The 19,469-nt window shown below is 34.1% G+C and overlaps 1 protein-coding gene across 1 annotated transcript in view; it reads right to left on the bottom strand.

Moving 5' to 3' along the window:
• EIF3E (eukaryotic translation initiation factor 3 subunit E) overlaps nucleotides 1-19,469 on the bottom strand; it is a 48,829-nt gene that overhangs the window by 17,124 nt on the left and 12,236 nt on the right. Inside the window, exons 6-9 of the mRNA XM_061123601.1 lie at nucleotides 13,487-13,612; nucleotides 12,717-12,841; nucleotides 1,622-1,748; nucleotides 363-464 (exon numbers count right to left, since the gene is read on the bottom strand). Coding sequence (XP_060979584.1) covers nucleotides 363-464; nucleotides 1,622-1,748; nucleotides 12,717-12,841; nucleotides 13,487-13,612 — 480 coding nt within the window. The remainder of the gene's footprint in view (nucleotides 1-362; nucleotides 465-1,621; nucleotides 1,749-12,716; nucleotides 12,842-13,486; nucleotides 13,613-19,469) is intronic.

The following is a 19,469-nucleotide window of genomic DNA, read 5'->3' as shown; positions in this document are numbered from 1 at the left end:
AGAAAAATTTTAAATTAGGCCTGATTATGTAATAAGCTGGAATCACAACTGTGATGTAAAACTTGATATAATCTGCTTATACATATAAAGCATTTCACGTCTATTCATTCAGGATAAGACATGAAATTATGCGTGAATTTATAAAGTGTTTAATGTTTTAACCAACTGTTAACAAAAGGGATAGACACATAGTAATAACATTTAAAATGTCTTCGACCCAATACATTTCTAAACAGTGTGCCATTTTAAGATTAATTAACATTTCTGACATAATTAATAAAACCCAACCCTGTTAGGTTAATTCTTATAATACCCCCAAATTAAAGAATTATTATTAATTTGTAGCAAAAATTTATACTTACTGATTCACATTCCCTTAGCTTTTTCTGAGCCCCATCAAAGTCAAAATTGACATATAAGCATTCAACAAATTCTGTAATTGGGTCTTTATATGTGTAAGACTCCTGTAAAATTAAGTCAAAGGTTAAGCTGGATTTGATTCAACACTGTTTAGTAGTAGGCTGCCCCCAATCTTCCTATTTTCTCCTCTCTTACCATTAGTTTCTAACAAATTACCAAGTACTATCTTCTCAAAGCAATTGCTCATATCCTAATTCAAGGCCACTTGACTTTATAATCTTAACCTTATAATGCCTTCTAAACCAAGTTCTCTAAATGGTCAACCTAGAACCATTCCAAAAGCTTTCAAATTCCTCTACTGCCAAAAGTCTCCCTTAGTCAATAAACAGTGATGAACTTCTCCAAGTAAAAGTGTTTTCATATTCTGATGAATAAAACTGCTTTTTTCTATCTAAATTATTCTTAGATAAAATAAATATTTAAGTTTTTTTTGAACCCACAGTTAGTTTTTGTTGAGAAATTCACTAAAAACCAAGCAGTAGTGCTATAGCTTTTGCACAACATGGGTACTATTAAAATTATGTAAAGATTAACTACTCTGGTATTATGTAGGCAGTGCCCTTCAAAAAAAAAAATTTCAGGCTCCATATCTCCTTTACTCTTTGCAGTAAGAGCAACACTAATACACCATGTATATTAAGTATCCAGCTAGCAGAAAGCAGTATTCATTCATGCCACATCTACCATAAATATATCTTGAACTGAAAGGCAGTGTATTTGGCAGCCCCATTTGGGGCTCTTTTCATGTATACTTTCCTCCTATTTTTTAAAGATTTTTACCCTACCAACAGGGGCTTCCCTGATAGCTCAGTTGGTAAAGAATCTGCCTGCGATGCAGGAGACTCCGGTTCAATTCCTGGATTGGGAAGATCCTCAGGAGAAGGGATAGGCTACCCATCCCAGTATTCTTGGGTTTCCCTTGTGGCTCAGCTGGTAAAGAATCTGCCTGCAATGTGGGAGACCTGGGTTCGATCCCTGGGTTGGAAAGATCCCCTGAAGAGTGGAAAGGCTACCCACTCCAGTATTCTGGCCTGGAGAATTTCATGGACTGTATAGTCCATGGGGTTGCGAAGAGTCGGACACGACTGAGCGACTTTCACTTTCCCTTTTTTCATCCTAAGACCTGAGAGTCCTACTTCTTCAAGAAAAAGAGGTTAAAGTTTAGGCACATTTTAAAAATCAATAAGATTTTAGTTTTTACCTGTTGAATAACTTTGACCAGATCTTTTAGCACCTGCCGGCGTTTTCGAACATCTTTGTTTGTTATGACTGCTGTGGTCAAATAGCGAAGAATATGTGGACACATCGTTTGAATTGCATTAAGGTACCTAAATAAAAATATGAAATTTACTTAATAACTTATTCAGTTTTTCTAGATCTATAATCATCTGTGATTTAAAGAAAACACTTGAGCAGCCCATCAGACTGCACTGTTTGAGTAACCAAGGGTTGTAAAAAATTACAAGTAAGTATTAATAGGGCCATCTTCACCAAGAAAAAGTTTAAATGGTAAGAATGCCAGCTGGTATTTCTCTATTTGGAGTGAGATAAGAGTCTCAAGAGGTAAATAATTCTATTACCACTGCTGAGTAAAAGGATTTTGAAAGGCCCTTATACAAGCCATCAGTCTGTTTCAAAAGATTTCATTTACCTGTAAGAACAAATGTGAGAAAAGCTATGTGCAAAACACTCCTCGTAATTAAGAGAATCACGCGCTTACACAAATTAAATTAAAAAAATTAACTTCAGGGGATGGAAGACTGGAAACTATTCTGATGATCAGCAGTTGACCACCCTTGGTCATTCGGTGCTTATCCTGTATTTCCTGCTCAATTTCCTCTTAAAGCTCCCTAATTTTTATCCAGTAAGAACCTCTGAGCACCAGGTTGAAAATATTTGTCAATAAAGTCCATTTCTCTGAGTTGAATCTTCAAGCTCCAAAGTACCCATTCAGCTCTATCTCCCAGCACACCACTGACTGCCTCCTGCTTTCCTCACTTCTTAAAGCTCACTCCACATGAACTGCTCTCCCAAACACATCCCCCTGAAAGTCTAAATTCTAGCCATTCTTCAAGGTGCAGCAGGGAAACCTTATCTCCCAAGTTCTCCCAGACTATAATGTTAATAAATCTCTATACTTTGTCATATTGTAGATACCCCATAAAATGTTGTTTGAACTCATCAGAGGACCCTAGAATCTGATAATAACCTAACATTTAGATAAAATCTAGTTCCACTTAGTCCTCTTTAAATTCCCTCTAAACAAGGCAAGGTATAAAAATAACCCACATTAACTCAAGAACAAAACAATTTCTAAGAAAAGATAACTAAATAAATCAGCTAAAAGCTTCATTATCTGAAAAATTAAGTCTGAGTTTTAGGCAGAAAATTTTAAATGCAATGTTCGTTATTCAGCACAAGTGACTGCCTCAATACTCTTACCAGAGACATGGTGTATAGGAGACCATGATTGGTTTTCTTAATCAGATTTGAAGTAGGTAGTTTTAGTATACATTTATGGAACTCATTCATAGATTTATTCATACAAGATTAAAATTTATTTTATATGATGGTAAACTGCCCCTTTTAACTTATCCTTTCTTTATATTATTGCATTATGTATAATTTCACTGTTTTTATTGGAAAATGATGTCCTTAAGAAATCATCTCTCTCTATGTGAGTATATAGCAGGGTTAGAAAATTATTGTGAAGGGCCAGATAATGAATATTTTAGGTTTTTCAAGTCAAGAGGCAAGACTCAGAATATTAATCAAGCACCTATATAAAAATAAAACAAATTTTTTAAATATTTTATTATAGAAACTCAAAATATAATTGTTGACTACAAATATTTACAATTCAAGTCTACCAATAAAAACAGTAAAATTCCCTTAATAGGGTAACTTTGCTTAATTGGGTTCAAATTTAGAGATCCCTATTAAAATTTATTACAAATGTTTATTTGTTAATGCTAATCTGCAACAAGATTTTACTTACATATTTAACCCCGACAATGATTTTTCAATGTATGCAGGTACTACCAAACATTGGTATCAATGATAAGACTTTAATTTAGCATATTTATCACTTGGGGAAGGCTTTTATAGAATTCTGTTAAGATCTTTTGATATTGACTTTTAGCTATCATTACATTGCAAATAAATCATTTCAATTGCACAGTTAGACGGATTTTCATACACAGAAACTTCCTTTGTACTTACAATGAGATCTAAAACCTTTTGGAAATGTAACTTGAGCTTAAAAAATGTGTCTGCTACAAATCTGTGTGGAAATGAAGGTCTCCTTTCTTCTTTAAACTTTTGAAAGAACAGGAAAGGTTAAAGCAGCTAGACATTACTTAGGATTCATGCTATGTTACTCACCATCAAATGCCTGCTGCAGTGTAAGTCTGCATGTAAGTACTGTTCAGATTTGTAATTTCAGGTTGAATTAAGAAACATTAAGTCTACAGCAAAATTTAACTTTCAGAGCCATTCAGGGCTTGCTCATAGTGGTTGAGAAAAATTTTTTGTTTAGGAAAATGTCCATCTTACTCCAACCTAGAAAAAGTCACAATAAATGTTTTGCCACCGCAAAACCATTTTGTCATTGTGGTACTAGGGAAAGTCAAGATATTCTGTCGATCAAACAAAAATTCAGGGACCAAGAACAGTTAAGCCCACAAGAGAAAATGAAGTTCACTGGTGATGCTAATGGTTTAATAATACACCATGTATTCAGGAATCTTCCACAAAATACATGGAAATGTATAGTGCAATGGATAACTATAGGCTTTCAACACCTCACATTTTCACAAGCTTTGTAAATTTGTCCAATAAGAAGCAATTTTCTCCCCCACATATATTTGCCACCAATATTTTTAACACAGTTTAGCAGGTTCCACTTCAGGTTGTACTAAATTAGTCTTTTCTTAACTCTGAAAATATTTTCAACTGTAGTTGTTCCACAAACTATTCACAAAGGTATGTTCTTCAGACACTTCAAATCCAACAGTGATTCCTCAAACCAACAACTAGCCATACTGATAAACATCTATCAACAGAATCTAAGAAATCACTAAAAAATCATATACTTTATTTTATACTAATTGACTACTGATCTGCTGCTTCCAATATCTTCAATTCTGAGGAACAGTTCTCAGTACAAGGCTATAAGTTTTAAACAAATTCTTTTTTTCTGGACGTACTTCTTTGGCTGCTGCAAATGAACAGAAGTAGTAAATGGCTTTCCTTACTTGGTTAACAAAAGAGCTGTTCAGAAACTTACTTTGGTTGAAGCCTCATTTTCCTTAATTTTGTGAGGAAATTCTGCTGCAATATTGTTTTAAATTTCCTAATTTTTCTGAGAGCTTTTGGTAATCAGTTGGGAATATTGTAATAAGTGCTTATGGCCTGGTTATATGGATGAACACTGTACACTTTTAGCATATCTACACTGTCAGTTCAATGCTTTGCTTTCTAATTTGAAACAAAATATTTCCACTGCATTGTGTCTTAAAAGTTAAGCACATCTGAAATCCACTTTTCTCCTGTTGTTTTGGCATGATGAGTATGCACTGGTAAAATGTTGCAGTGTAGTGATACACCTGACACTTGAAGAGGTCCAGGTAACTAGGGCAGCATCACTGGGATTCAAACAGCACTGAGCAGCAGTGAAGCGAGGAGAGTGCAACAATGTATGACCATCTCCATCATAGCAATTCTTCTCTGCCATTACTGTCTGAAAGCAGACACAGATTATCTCTGCATCTCTCTATGTCCATCTATCTCTACACATGCAGAGATCAGATACATCAATATAGATTAATGAATATGTGTTCCAATAAAACTTATGGACATTAAAGCTGTAATTTCTTAATTTTCAAATCACAAAATATTTTTCTTTTCATTTTTTCCCCTAACCATTTTAAATGCAAAAGTCATCCTCAGATTGCAGGCCATGAGAAAAAAGGCAATGGACCACAATTTTTAGCTCACGGTCCATAGATTTTGGTATACAGCATTACCACAGTAGACTTCCAAACACAGCAGGGAATTCCTACCTGCTAGGACAGAAGTGATCCTGTCTATGTATGGGTGTAAGTTATCTACATTGATTAGTACAAAAAGGAAGGGAGTAAGGATTAAGGGTGATTTTGGGCAAGTCATCTTAGTTTACACTTCTGTAGGATCAGTAATTACATGATTTAGTTCAAATATAAAAAACTACAGGAAAAACAAAAACAAACAAACAAAAAAACCCACAGGTATCGCTATTTAACAGCCTGCCAGTAACCACTGTGCTCTTCTGTTGTACATCTTTTTTATCATTCATCTCCTTTCTTCTTTATCAATCAAAACTTTAAAGTCAAATCAATTTTCATCTTCTTCTAACTTCTCCAGGTCTCACTGGTGTCATAAATTTATAGTGTTTAACTGCACAATACAGCTATATTTAGTTAAATATTTTCTTAAGCTACTTGTGTTGATTATAAACTTATAAGAAAGGAGCCTATACCTCCTCTATTTTTGAAATCTAACTTAAAATTATTTTCCCTTTAAATAAGAGGTTTAGTATTTATCGTGTTCCGAAGTGCAATTTCAGGATGGTCAAATAACAAAGTTTATTTTTTCTCTAGCACAACCCTGCTCTAATTGTATAATTTTATGGAAGTGTTCTTACAGCATTTTTTAATTAAAAAGTCAGAGTGTTTAGTAATCAAAGGATAAGATAAAATAAACCACCAAATAAAATTCTCCTCTCAAACATGCTTATACTCTAGTTGGTGCAATAAGATAATTTTAAGTATTTTTTTAGAATATTGTCACCCTGCTTATTTAACTTATATGCAGAGTACATCATGAGACATGCTGGGCTGTAAGAAGCACAAGCTGGAATCAAGATTGCTGGGAGAAATATCAATAACCTCAGATATGCAGATGACACCACCCTTATGGTAGAAAGTGAAGAGGAACTAAAGAGCCTCTTGATGAAAGTGAAAGAGGAGAGTGAAAAAGTTGGCTTAAAGCTCAACATTCAGAAAACTAAGATCATGGCATCTGGTCCCATCACTTCATTGCAAATAGATGAGGAAACATTGGAAACAATGGCTGACTTTATTTTTCTGGGCTCCAAAATCACTGCAGATGGTGACTGCAGCCATGAAATTAAAAGATGCTTACTTCTTGGAAGGAAAGTTATGACCAACCTAGACAGCATATTAAAAAGCAGAGACATTACTTTGCCAACAAAGGTCCATCTAGTAAAGGCTATGGATTTTCCAGTGGTCATGTATGGATGTGAGAGTAGGACTATAAAGAAAGCTGAGCACAGAAGAATTGATGTTTTTGAGAAGACTCTTGAGAGTCCCTTGGACTGCAAGGAGATCCAACCAGTTCATCCTAAAGGAGATCAGTCCTGGGTGTTCATTGGAGGGACTGATGTTGAAGCTGAAACTCCAATACTTTGGCTACCTGATGCCAAGAGCTGACTCATTTGAAAAGACCCTGATGCTGGGAAAGACTGAGGGCAGGAGAAGGGGACGACAGCAAATGAGATGGTTGGATGGCATCACCGACTTGATGGACACGGGTTTGGGTGGATTCTGGGAGTTGGTGGTGGACAGGGAGGCCTGGCGTGCTGCGGTTCAGGGGGTCACAACGATTGGACACGACTGAGTGACTGAACTGAACTGAATTAAACTTCAAGTATAAGGCAGGCACAATATTCAGGACCTTATGTAGGAAGTAATCCCGAGCTGGATCTTGAAAAACAGGGAGGCTTTGAATTGGTACAAAAAAGAAGAGAAGGGTATTTCCAGAAAGGCTAAAAAAAATTAAAAAGGCTAGACTTAGTATAACTGCAGAGGATAGATTTTTAGAGATCATCCTAAGCTAAAGCAAGTAAAACACTTGCATAAAAAACTTTTATTGTCAGGAACAATTAGAAAGTTTCGGAAAAATAATGGCAGATGGTAAGTGAGGACAAATTCTGGACACAATCTAGTTGACTGTTAACAGTAAAACTTGAAATTTCTCAGGAAATATACATTGTTTTATTTAGAAAACAAATCAAACATTCTTTTGCTAATTGAACTTTAAATCTTTTTTTACAACTGGAGAGTAACGAGAGCATTGTATTACATATGCATTCTTCTTCCTAATAGTACCTACATTTGGTGGCAAAGCCTCATCTCTAATAGCCTACGAACACTGTTCCAGCTTACACTTGATACCTTATCTTATATATCATATTACATTTAAAAGTTCAACATTTTTCAAATGTGTAAATCATCTCTATTTTAGATTCAGAATAAATTATGGCAGAAATGATAATGTATATGATGTAAGAGACTCAACCGGCACTGGCATCTCAACTTTCACTTCAAGGACAAAAGTATAAATAATCTTCACAGTACTTTTCGTACTTTAAAAAAGCCTGAAATCACAATCTATATAAACGATCAATTTAACATATACTCAGTGAACCACATTAAACTGTATTCCTGTGCTATCAGAAATTAAAAACAGAAAAATATGATACTTTCTCCATTAATACCTACTATATATCAATGACAATTGAAAAAGACATACTAACTGTAGAGACACAAATACAAATTACACACTACTTACTAAAACCTACTCTACTTAAAGAATATGCAACCTAGGAAAATGAATGAAACAATAATCTGTCAAGCCAACTGGGTGTATTCTCACATGAAAAAGTTATAATCAGGCAAAAATGAGAATATGTCATTAAGACATTACTAATGAGGAAGAAAACATGATGGCAACCTGACCCTATGGCAAATGAAAACGATAAGCACCATATTTTGGAGTAATTTTAAAGTTGTAATACTGAGTTGGGAGGATGCAAATTTTAACATTTACTAATACATTGCTCATTTTATTTTCACTGCCTTTGTTATGTTTTTCTGTACTTTTAATCAAGGTTTTAAAAGTTGAACAGGTATTCAAGGCTATGAACTAATTTCTGAGTGCTGCTTTGGCAGGTATTTCATAATTATCAACACTTAATCTCTTTGATTCAGTTATTTATAAAACTTTTAATAATGCCCAGTTTTACTGTATTTTTGTTCAGGAAGCACATGCTATGAAATTTCTAGTTTTTAAAAACTTATTCATTGATTTTTAATGGCATAAGGTATTCTTTTTTATACATGAACCCATGGAAATACAAATGAAAGCATTAAGCCGACTTACAGAATATAGCTTCATAATTAACTATCTTAATTCTAAGTTGTTATTTCAATTATATTTCTATAACCATGAACCTTTATCTTACTCTAAAATTTAAAAAACAAATCTATTTTATGTATTGTTTTCCTTTATAAAAGTTTGATTTTTTTATCTTCAACAAAACTTTCTGCTATCTCAAGCACTCCCTTTATATTTCTAGTATTTATAATAAATGATTCTACTAAGGAATTAAATAGTTTTAATTATATAAAAGCCATAAGGTTGTCAAGAATGAATCCATACTATTTCTCCTTGATTTGTATTATACAATTTTTATAGTGGGTTTGAATATTTTTTACTTTTCTTGTTTACTTTCTCAAAGATGTGTTTTTAAATCAGCTCAGTAATATTCCTCTCTGGACACATATGTAACGACAAAAACTACAGGAGAGTGAGTCTGCCTGTAAGCAGTAGTGTGGAAAGCCAATTCCTAGGGATCCCTGTAACTGAGTACAAGAAAACCTGTCCTTATAACCCACCTGCCAGGTATCAAGATTAGAGCCAGCTATTACAGTGTCCAATGTCTGAATCACACTTGCTCATTTAGGGAAGGTTCATACTCCCACTCATGACGTTAGAGATATTAATAAGTCCGTAAGACAATCGTTCAGGTTTATTAGTCAGAATGGAGGCAAAACACTACATGACAATTTTATTTTTAATCTCTTCTCATTTGAATGAATGTCTGATTAACCTCCATAAATACTGAGAAATATATCCTTAATTCTTGAATTTGAAATTCTCATAAAACATCTGTTTTCATAACATGCATGGACAGTTTAAAATTAAAGATAGGTAGTACTCATCAATTTAGTAAGAGAAAACTACCATATCAGGAAGACTTGAGAACTTGATAAAAAAATATTTAAATCAACATTGGGGGCCGGAAAAGAATGAAGATGGGAGCAAAGTGAGAGGTAGTGATCTGAAACAGAATCATAAAAAGAGAAGTATAGAAAAAAAGCAAATCTTGGAAAAGCCCACTCAAATATTTAGGGTGACATACACAACAAAACATGTTTATGACCTCTATCCTGGATAGACCTAGTGACAAAAATATTGTGGAAATGGATATGTTAATCTGATGGTGCTATTAAACATTCTAGTCACATAAATTAATATTCTATCCTGATTCCAACTATTCATAAAGAAATCTTCTGTACTCCATAGCTTCCTATATAAATATTAAACCTATAGGGTCAGAACAATCTGGTCAATGTTTCATGTTCTTAGTCCTCTTAGCACTTCTCATAGCAAATGATGGCATGTTGAATTTATACATCAGTTTTTTTGAGGCTGGTTCAGCTTTCTTCTTTGCAAATAAACACCTAAAATATTACCAAATAAAGTTGTGGGCTTCCTATACCAAAAGTCAGAAAAAAATATAACATCCTTGTAGGATCTCACTTTAGTACACAGTGACTTTCCTTTTTTGACCTTTTCTAAGAGCTTACTTAATGCAACAAATGTGCTATAACTTAACTTTCCAGATTACAATCTATTATTACATCCAGCAAACAGTATGCAACTATAAAATTTTGGGGCTTCCCTGGTGCCTTAGACGGTAAAGAATCCACCTGCAATGCAGGAGACCTGAATTTGATCCCTGGGTTGGGAAGATCCCCTGGAGAAGAGAAAGGCTACTCACTCCTGTATTTTGGCCTGGAGAATTCCATGGACTGTATAGTCCCTAGGGTTGCAAAGAGTCAGACAAGACTGAGCAACTTTGAATTTCCTACAAAGAGGGTTTCTTTAAGGAAGAACAGCAGCTCAGATAGAAACAAGCTTTTATGCCTGCTTTAGCAACTATTGTAAATTGAGATGGCATACCTGAATGATATAAAACATCTCTAATAAAATAAATAACTGTAAACCATGTAAATTATAAAAAATTTTATCTCTTATAATTTACATTTAAAATTTAATGCTGGAATCATGTACTGTCTTCTACCTCACTTAAGGCCATGTAGTTTTTGCTTTTTCAAGGAAAGATCAAAATAATTTCCTGTTACAAAAACTTCCTTGCCTGTGTTCAGTTTTAACAAACTGGACTAGTGCATCATGATACAAGGGCTTCCCTTGTGGCTCAGTTGGTAAAGAATCCGCCTACAATGCGGGAGACCTGGGTTTGATCCCTGGGTTTGGAAGATCCCCTGGAGAAGGGAAAGGCTACCCACTCCAGTATTATGGCCTGGAGAATTCCATGGACTGTATGGACTATGGGGTCGCAAAGAGTTGGACACAACTGAGCGACGTTCACTGTCATGCAATACTGACTAAATATACTAATATTGAACTTAAGTTGTAATATTAATACAGAAAATAAGCCAAGAGATTTTTGATAAAAGTGCTTCTATTTGCCAGATTCAGGGGAATATTTAGCATTTAATGCAGAAAACACAATTCATGCCATTTAAAAATGGCTCCCTGTTTCTACATTTAAAAATTACTGGTACTTCTTGGTTGGCAAATATTTTTCATCTTTATCACCACCAATAACTTAATTTCTCTTAAATTTCAAGTTCAGATGTTCATGTTAACAACTTAACTGAAGAGGTCAAATATTTCAGTCTTAAAAATCTTAATAAACTGAGCATTTAAAGAACATGGTTGCTAATGTGATCTGTTTAGATGATTATATTTCATCAACTTATGCAAAAATATTGCTAGAGTATTACTGTCTTATTTTTAAAACTTAGAAAATCACACAAAAAAACAAAAAATAGGTTGTTCAATGTTCACCGATTTTATATTAAAAGGGTATTACACCATCAATTCCTAAACTATACTTCTGTAAAGTAAATATACATTTTAGAAAAAAATTAAAACCTTAATTTGACAGACAACAATTAGCAGAAATCAAGTGAAATGTATTAGGATCTCTATCTTAATTTAGGTGAAAAATAAAAGAAATATGTCTCAAAAAATTTATGTGTGATTTAGCCTACAATGCAGTTAATAAGTCATACCCAGAAACAAAAGTTAATGCAATCTTGTGTTAAATTAATAAAAGCATATGCACTGGTCACTGAAGCTGATACTGCCACTGCTTTCTATAAAGCTTAGATAAATTCTAGAATAAGCTTTCAATTTTAAACATCCAGATTTTTAAAAGGCTATGGATAAACAAATGGTAGTTATCTAAGAACAGCAGCCATAATACTATAGAACATAACAAACTACATTACTTGATAAAACCAGAGATATTTAGCTTGAAGGAAAGAAAAATAAGGAAAATTATCTTCAGGTATCGGAAATATTTTCATAAAGTAAGTCTTGTTTTCTGTTGCTCCAACCAAAATATTAAGAAATAACAGGCAGAAGATTCAGAGGCATTTATCTCAAATGGAAGAATAAATTTTAAAAAATGATTTCTACCTAATGATAGAACAGTATAGTTCACAAAGCAGTGTATTTCTTGTTACCAAAAGCTGGATGATAGAGCAAAGACGATATAAAAGGGATTCCTGGGATGTATTATCTTCCTTCCAAATCATACAGCCTAAAGCCTTCTAATTCTGAAGCTTTCATGCAAGTATGAATTACCTGGATTACTGTTACATGGAAGATTCTATTCAGTTCTTCTAGGATAAGGCCTGAGATTCTGCGAAATACTGATGCTGGTGGCCCAGGGACCACACTTAAAGAGCACTTTAAAGGGCTCGGAATATACTTTTATCAAATAATTTACTGAAGAGTTATATGTAAGCTTTTTCCATGAACAAGCATATCTACCACATGAAGAGGGGAAAATAACGTGAAAACAAATTTAAATGTTAGAGAGAAGTACATTTTAAATTTTGAAAATTCCATTTGATTTCATATAATTAAAGTGGAAATTATACAGTGGGGACTTCCCTGGTGGTCCAATGGCTAAGACTCTGCAGCTCGGATGCAGGGGACCCAGTTCAATCCCTGGTTGGGGAGCTAGATCCCACATGCCACAACTAAAAGCTCCCCCATGCCACAACAAAGACCCAGTGCAGTCAAATAAATAAACAAATAAATATTTTAAAAAATACAGTGAAATAACTTACTGTGGCTGGTAAAGGAAGAGATCAATAATGTTATCGCGCCCTTTGGGGTGATTGAAGAAAACAAACAGAGACCAATGAATGAGCCACGTCCGCTGCTGAAGAGACTGAAGTGGAGAACTCACAGACTAAAGGATTAAAAAATGTATACAAAGGAAATATTAATATATGAGAAAGAGGAAAGGGAATAAACATTGCTGATATTGGAATTTTAGTTAAAATGGTTAAGTCCAATCCCCTAGACTACTCTGCTCTCTACATGACCCTTGACATTCAAAATTTCCCTGTTCTCAGAGACAAATTCAACAATGTCCACTAAGCCAATTTTACAGAGCCTCTAAGTTACACTCATTTCAGAAAATATTTTTAAATGCAAGTGCTAAATTAAATATTCCATAAAAAGGGGTTTTATTAAACACTAAAAGGAGATGAAACATGTCTTCTGCATACGAATTTCAATAAAGGGTAGCACTAAGAGTATAATATCATTTCCACTGAAACAGGTAAAAGAGGCATTATAGCTCTAACAAAAATGAAAGCTGAGTTATTTTCTCTAAGAGCCAAAAGATGTTGGACAACTTTCTTCAAGGAGATTCAGTAAAATTAATCAACCCACTAACCCACTGTGATTTTTAAGTCAGGTCAACATTTTAGTTTAGTCTTCCTCCCTCCCATTCTTCCTTCCTTTTAAAAGTATACAGTGCTTTTCCTATCAAGAAGTATGAAGGATAAATAGAAATTTCAGAGAATCACCTTAAAAAGGTGTAACTTACATTATTATCTATGGTCTCTTTTAGCCGTGTCAGGTCTTCCATGGCTGCATCCCAATTCTGCATTAAGATTTCAGAGGCCAGTTTTCCCCAGAGTGAACTCAAAGCATTTCTATCTGTTGCTGGAACCTGTTGAAGCCATATAATTAATTAGATTCTGAATACTCTGGAGGACTAGATAATGTGTATTTTATACCCTACATATCCATCCAGCCTACTAAAAAATCTAAAGCCCTCTTCCCAAAACTGCAGATATATAAGCCCTTTATTTGGATCACACTGGTTAAACTGACTCAAACAGCTTTCATTTAACTTAATTTACTAAAAATACTCAGGTCTTTGATATTCAGTCTAGATCAGAAAATAAAGAGTAACTTAAAACTAGGATACAGCACCAGTGTTTTAGCATAATCCATTTCAGATAATTTAAACAGAGTTCCCCTCGTGGCTCCGATGGTAAAGAATCTGCCTGCAATGCAGGAGACCTGGGTTCGATCTCTGGGCTGGGAAGATTCCATGGAGACGGGCATGGCAACCCACTCCAGTATTTTTGCTTGGAGAATCCCAGTGAACAGAGGAGTCTGGTGGGCTACAGTCCATGGAGTTGCAAAGACCTGGACACAACTGAGTGACTAAGTACACAGCACAGCACATACACAATTAATCAAATTTTAGAGGCGTAAATCTTTGCTGAGTGTTAAGATTCAGAAGCAATTTGTTGCTAAAAATTCCTGGAGTAAAAGATGTGGAAATAAAGACTTATGGATCTCATTTACAATTAAAAAAAAATTTTCAGAACAAAAATTTTCCAAATTATGTTACAAATGGGAAAAGTCATAGAAAAGAAGGTATATTGGCTAATAACATCAGTAATTATTAAAGGAATATGCAGTGAGCAACAAAAGTTCATTTTCTTATGCAATCCTAAAACTGTGAAAGGTAAATAAAAATTTTTAATCCTCATTAAAAAAGAGGGCAGATATGATGCATGGAGAGCATTCACTTGTTGAAAATTATACCTCTATTCATAAAAGCTATAAATTTCACATTGCAATTTTAACCTACAAAAAAAGAGAAATGAGGGCCATGCCATCTCCTCTTGCCATTCGCGGAAGAGTATCATAAACCCAAACACCTATAAGGACTAGGCTTGCCAACAAAGGTCCGTCTGGTCAAGGCTACGGTTTCTCCAGTGGTCCTGTATGGATGTGAGAGTTGGACTGTGAAGAAAGCTGAGCGCCGAAAAACTGATGCTTTTGAACTGTGGTGCTGGAGAAGACTCTTGAGAGTCCCTTGGACTGCAAGCAGATCCAACCAGTCCATCCTGAAGATCAGTCCTGGGTGTTCATTGGAAGGACTGATGCTGAAGCTGAAACTCCAATACCTTGGCCACCTCATGCAAGGAGCTGACTCACTGGAAAAGACCCTGATGCTGGGAGGGATCGGGGGCAGGAGGAGAAGGGGCCGACAGAGGATGAGATGGCTGGATGGCATCACTGACTCGATGGGCATGAGTTTGAGTAAACTCCGGGAGTTGGTGATGGACAGGGAAGCCTGGCATGCTGCGATTCATGGGGTCGCAAAGAGTCGGACACGACTGAGCAACTGAACTGAACTGACTGAACAACAAAAACAAGTAAAGCCGGACTCTCAAAAAGCAAGGCAGAGAAAAGTGGATTATACAATGACTCTGAACTGTTCTAGAGCAGCAGAAGCAAGTGAGTGTACTGGAGGCAGAATACCTTTTTCATTGAAGCATTTATATGGTGGTATTAATTATAAAGTACTATTAGTACATATCATAATTACAAGTTAAATAAAATCACATGGGCAGGACTGGAAATCCAACCACCAATAATTTTGGCTATACCACTATAAACAGCTGAACCATCTGTGCTTTAGCTTCCTCATCTATAGAATGAAGATGCAATCAGAACCCACCTCAATTGTTCTATGAGTTAGAGGACATAATACATGTAAAGATTATTACATCATCATCTGACACATAATAAAAACTCAGAAAATGTGAGTCATTACCAAAATGATGATGAGAATAGAAATGACGATACACAGTACTATAGGTTGCCTTAACTATGAGGATTAAAACCACACCTAATTCAGACTTGGCCTATACTGAGATTTTTCCTTTGATGGCAATAACTAATTCAAATATACTGAAAAATATATAACAAACTCTTAGAACAGGCAAATTCTTAGAACAGACAAATAGCAGAGACTAAATTTGCAAATTAAAATTGGAAACATAATGAAACCACTGGTTCTTATTATTGTTACAATTTATGTCCACAAAAAACTTGTGTATGAGTATTCATATCTTTATTTGAAACAAACAAAACCCAGAACTAATCCAAATGTTTATTAATGAAAGAATGAACAGAAAAACTAGTATATTTTCCTAGAATATAAAGAATCAAACTTCTGATACATACAATAACACAAACACATCTCAAAAACTTGCTAGTCAAAATATGCCAGGCACAAGCTTATAAATATTCCTCTTAATATGAAATTCTAGAAGGCTACTCTAATATGGATGGAAACCAATCAGTAGATGAACAAGAGATGAGGTATGATTGCAAATGGAAACAAGGGGGCTTTCTGGGGTAAAATATTCTTTATCTTGATTTGGTGGTAGCTGCACAGGTATGTGCATGTTAAACCTTACTGAAATTAAAAACTTGACACAAATATCTATAAAACTATTGTTCAAATTACAAAAGATAAGATGTTTGATCCTTACAAAGAAATCTAAGTACTAATATTTCACTGAAATTTAAGATGTCATCAATTTTAAGGTGTATTATTTTAGGTCAATTTAGGACACATCCCAATTTTAGACGTTAAAATGGGATGAACAATGTATGAAATACACATCTTTTACAGTGACATTATCAAGCAGAACACCATCAGATCCAGATCTTCAATCAAGATTATAAAACTCAAAATAAACAAATAAATACACTAAAAAAAAGAAACGAAAAGATTTTAAAATCCACCAAATCATCAGTACTCAAACTTTCTTGAGTCAAGGAAAAGTACATTTAAATTGAATGACAAGTACTTAAGAATAGCAAATTTTAAAATCTGAGTGAATCACATACACAAATATGATCACAGCATCTTAAAATCACAACAGTCCCAGAATCTTAAAATTACTTTTATTTCAAATAGCTATTGGATGAGGGGAGGGGTTATATATTGAAGCCAGACCAAAGACCACAGTGAGGGCAAATTCTAACAAAATAATTAAAACACTGTGCTAATAACTTCCAAAACAAAAAAATTTCCAAAATTCCTACCAAATTTGTTCCACCATTTCAATTTAAACTAATAAATTTCTTATAGTATTATTCAAAGAAGTTTCACAGTCAAAGAGGGTGCATTTAAGTACTAGCTGGTATTTTCTAAAAGCTACCAAATCTTTTAAAAATAAAAGTAGATTCTAGGGTCATACAGCTTTAATTTATACAACACTAACCTACAATAGGTCACTCAGAGAGTCAAATTCTAATCTCAGATCATAGTTACAATGGTTCTTTCATAGCTTATGTTTCCCTAACCATAGATTTAAAAGAATAATCAACCACTAGGAAAGAATTTAGAAATGAAAACAGGTCCTTTGCAAAAAAATAAAATTAAATAGCCAATAAGCAAAAACACTGACATTATTTATCCCAAATCTAATACAGGATTTTTATCTTTGCTATTAAGAAGATCTCAAACAAATACATAATTTTATAATGGTGTCTATCTATATCAAAAGAAAAACTAAAATAAACCAGCTTAAAACTTAGCTTGGTTATTAGCCTTTATCAATATGCCAACATGAAGTAATCAACTCCACGTAACTCAATTTTTCTGTGGCACAAGATGGGGCAAAAACTTTAGGGTGAATTGCACCTAATTTCTGAGTACTGTCCAATCACTGTATTTTGATTCTTAACATAAAACGTTAATTTTGTATCCAGACCATGGTATTCAACCACTGGAATGTCATCTGAATTCTATCATAAGGTATGCCAGGAGATGCAAAAGCTTAAGATCAATCCAGAATTTTTTAAAGATAGGAAACCAACCGAGATCTTCATATTTTACAAAAGTAAATATGAAAACTCTGAAAACTTTTTAAGCATACACCATCTATCTGAGCCACCAGGGAGGCCCCATACATGAATCACATGCAGAAAGTTTCAGACTAAACCACACTACATAAACATAATAATACTATTAAAACTAAAATATGTAATATATGTTAGGATAAAAAGCTTTTTGTAACAGTGCAGCACGTTTGTTAATTCCCAAAAGGTTCATGCATACTACTCTGGCTCAAGTCCATGTCATTACAGTTGGCTCTTCATACCAACCTGCTTTCAAGGGTGGATATGCTAGAAGAGTTTCAATATCTGGATTTCCAGCAGTTACCTTAAGTTTCCATGTCTTAGCAAAATGGCACATTCACTCACTGACCAGCAACAATAAATTTACTGTGCTAGAACTCTAACACGACACTAAATCTTCATTCTCAAAATTCACTCCCAGCATTAACAAATGATATGAATAACCAACTCTTTTCATGTACCTGTAATCATATCAGGCTTCTGATTTTACAATCCTCTTCTAAGCTGTTTACATTTCCAAAGTAATCAACTTTTGCTCTCTTAAATCCTTCATAATATTAAAAGCAAAACTGATGGAATTTTCTGATAAGCCACTACAAATTTAGCATCATCCATTACCTTCAATGCACTTGCAAGCTAACCACAGCTAAATGAATGCAAATTAAGAATTCGTTTACAAATGGGAGTAAAAGGAAAAAAAAAATTTTTTTTCAAATCAAACTTAGAAATAAAGTGAAATCTATTTCTTTGAAAGGATGGTACTTTTAAAAAAACAAAGTTGTCTTAGTAATTTTTTAAAGATGTATTTGACTTAACACCAAACTCTTCTTTCCCTTGCAAAAAAAAGCAAAATTTAATTTCCTAGAAAACAACCAAAGATAGCAGCCATTGAATCTTTTCTTTGTGACATGTGGGGCTAAAAGAAAAAGGTACCAGAAAACAGAGACAGAAAGAAGGGACTGTTCCAAGGTTGGAAAACAAAAAGTCCCTGTCTTAAGAGTTCATTTCCCAACTTCTAGGATTAACTAGAGTTATCAAAGATGTAAGCAGTTTCTTACTAAACCAAAGTAACAAATTATAATTTCTCAAATGAGAGGCTAGTTAAAACGAGAATTTTGGAAATTTTAGAAGGCATTTATTAATATAATTACCTAAACAAAAGGTAGAATGAGAAAGAAATCTGTCAGTGTGAAGCCTGATTTTTCCTTTAGCTTCACACAGCTCTCTTTACCTGACAAAAGCAATGAAACTAGAACTTGTCAAATAAGACAGAACTGCTATTATCTAGCAATACCATTTAAACTCATCTACTCCCTACAAAATGGGGGAAAAAATCTGAACTTTATGGTCTAATACCTGAGGGGCGGAAGTAAGTAGAAAAAGTTACTATTAAGGCATAAAATCTTTTAAAAATATCATTAGAATCCCACAGCTGTTTAGAACAAGTTCAAGGAATACGTGCAGCATAAAACACTGAACTAAAATTAGCAATAATAGAAAAAAATAATAAAATAAAATTAGCAATAATAGATTTATTCACTAAAAATTATGTAATATGCCACCCACAATGTGCCACTCACTGTGCCGGGCAGTATTATTATAACAAATCTATTACATGATAGAACTCTACTAAGGTTAAAATCTACAGCTATATATAAAATGACAAATTAGTGGTTCCTACTTTTGGAATTCAAGGACAAGTTAAATCTACCTCCAAATTTTGAGGCCCTGACATAAGGTTTCCTGTTTGTCTCTGGCTTTTGTTCAAAGTTTTTCTTTGGCCAATGATGGCTGAAAACTGAATGGACAGACCCAAAACTATAGACCCATTTTGAAGAACCAAGGCA

Source organism: Dama dama, chromosome 21 (genome assembly GCF_033118175.1).
Source record: "Dama dama isolate Ldn47 chromosome 21, ASM3311817v1, whole genome shotgun sequence".
Lineage (NCBI taxonomy): Eukaryota > Metazoa > Chordata > Mammalia > Artiodactyla > Cervidae > Dama > Dama dama.
Note: the sequence above shows the minus strand (reverse complement) of the source record. Positions and strands in the feature narration are given on the sequence as shown.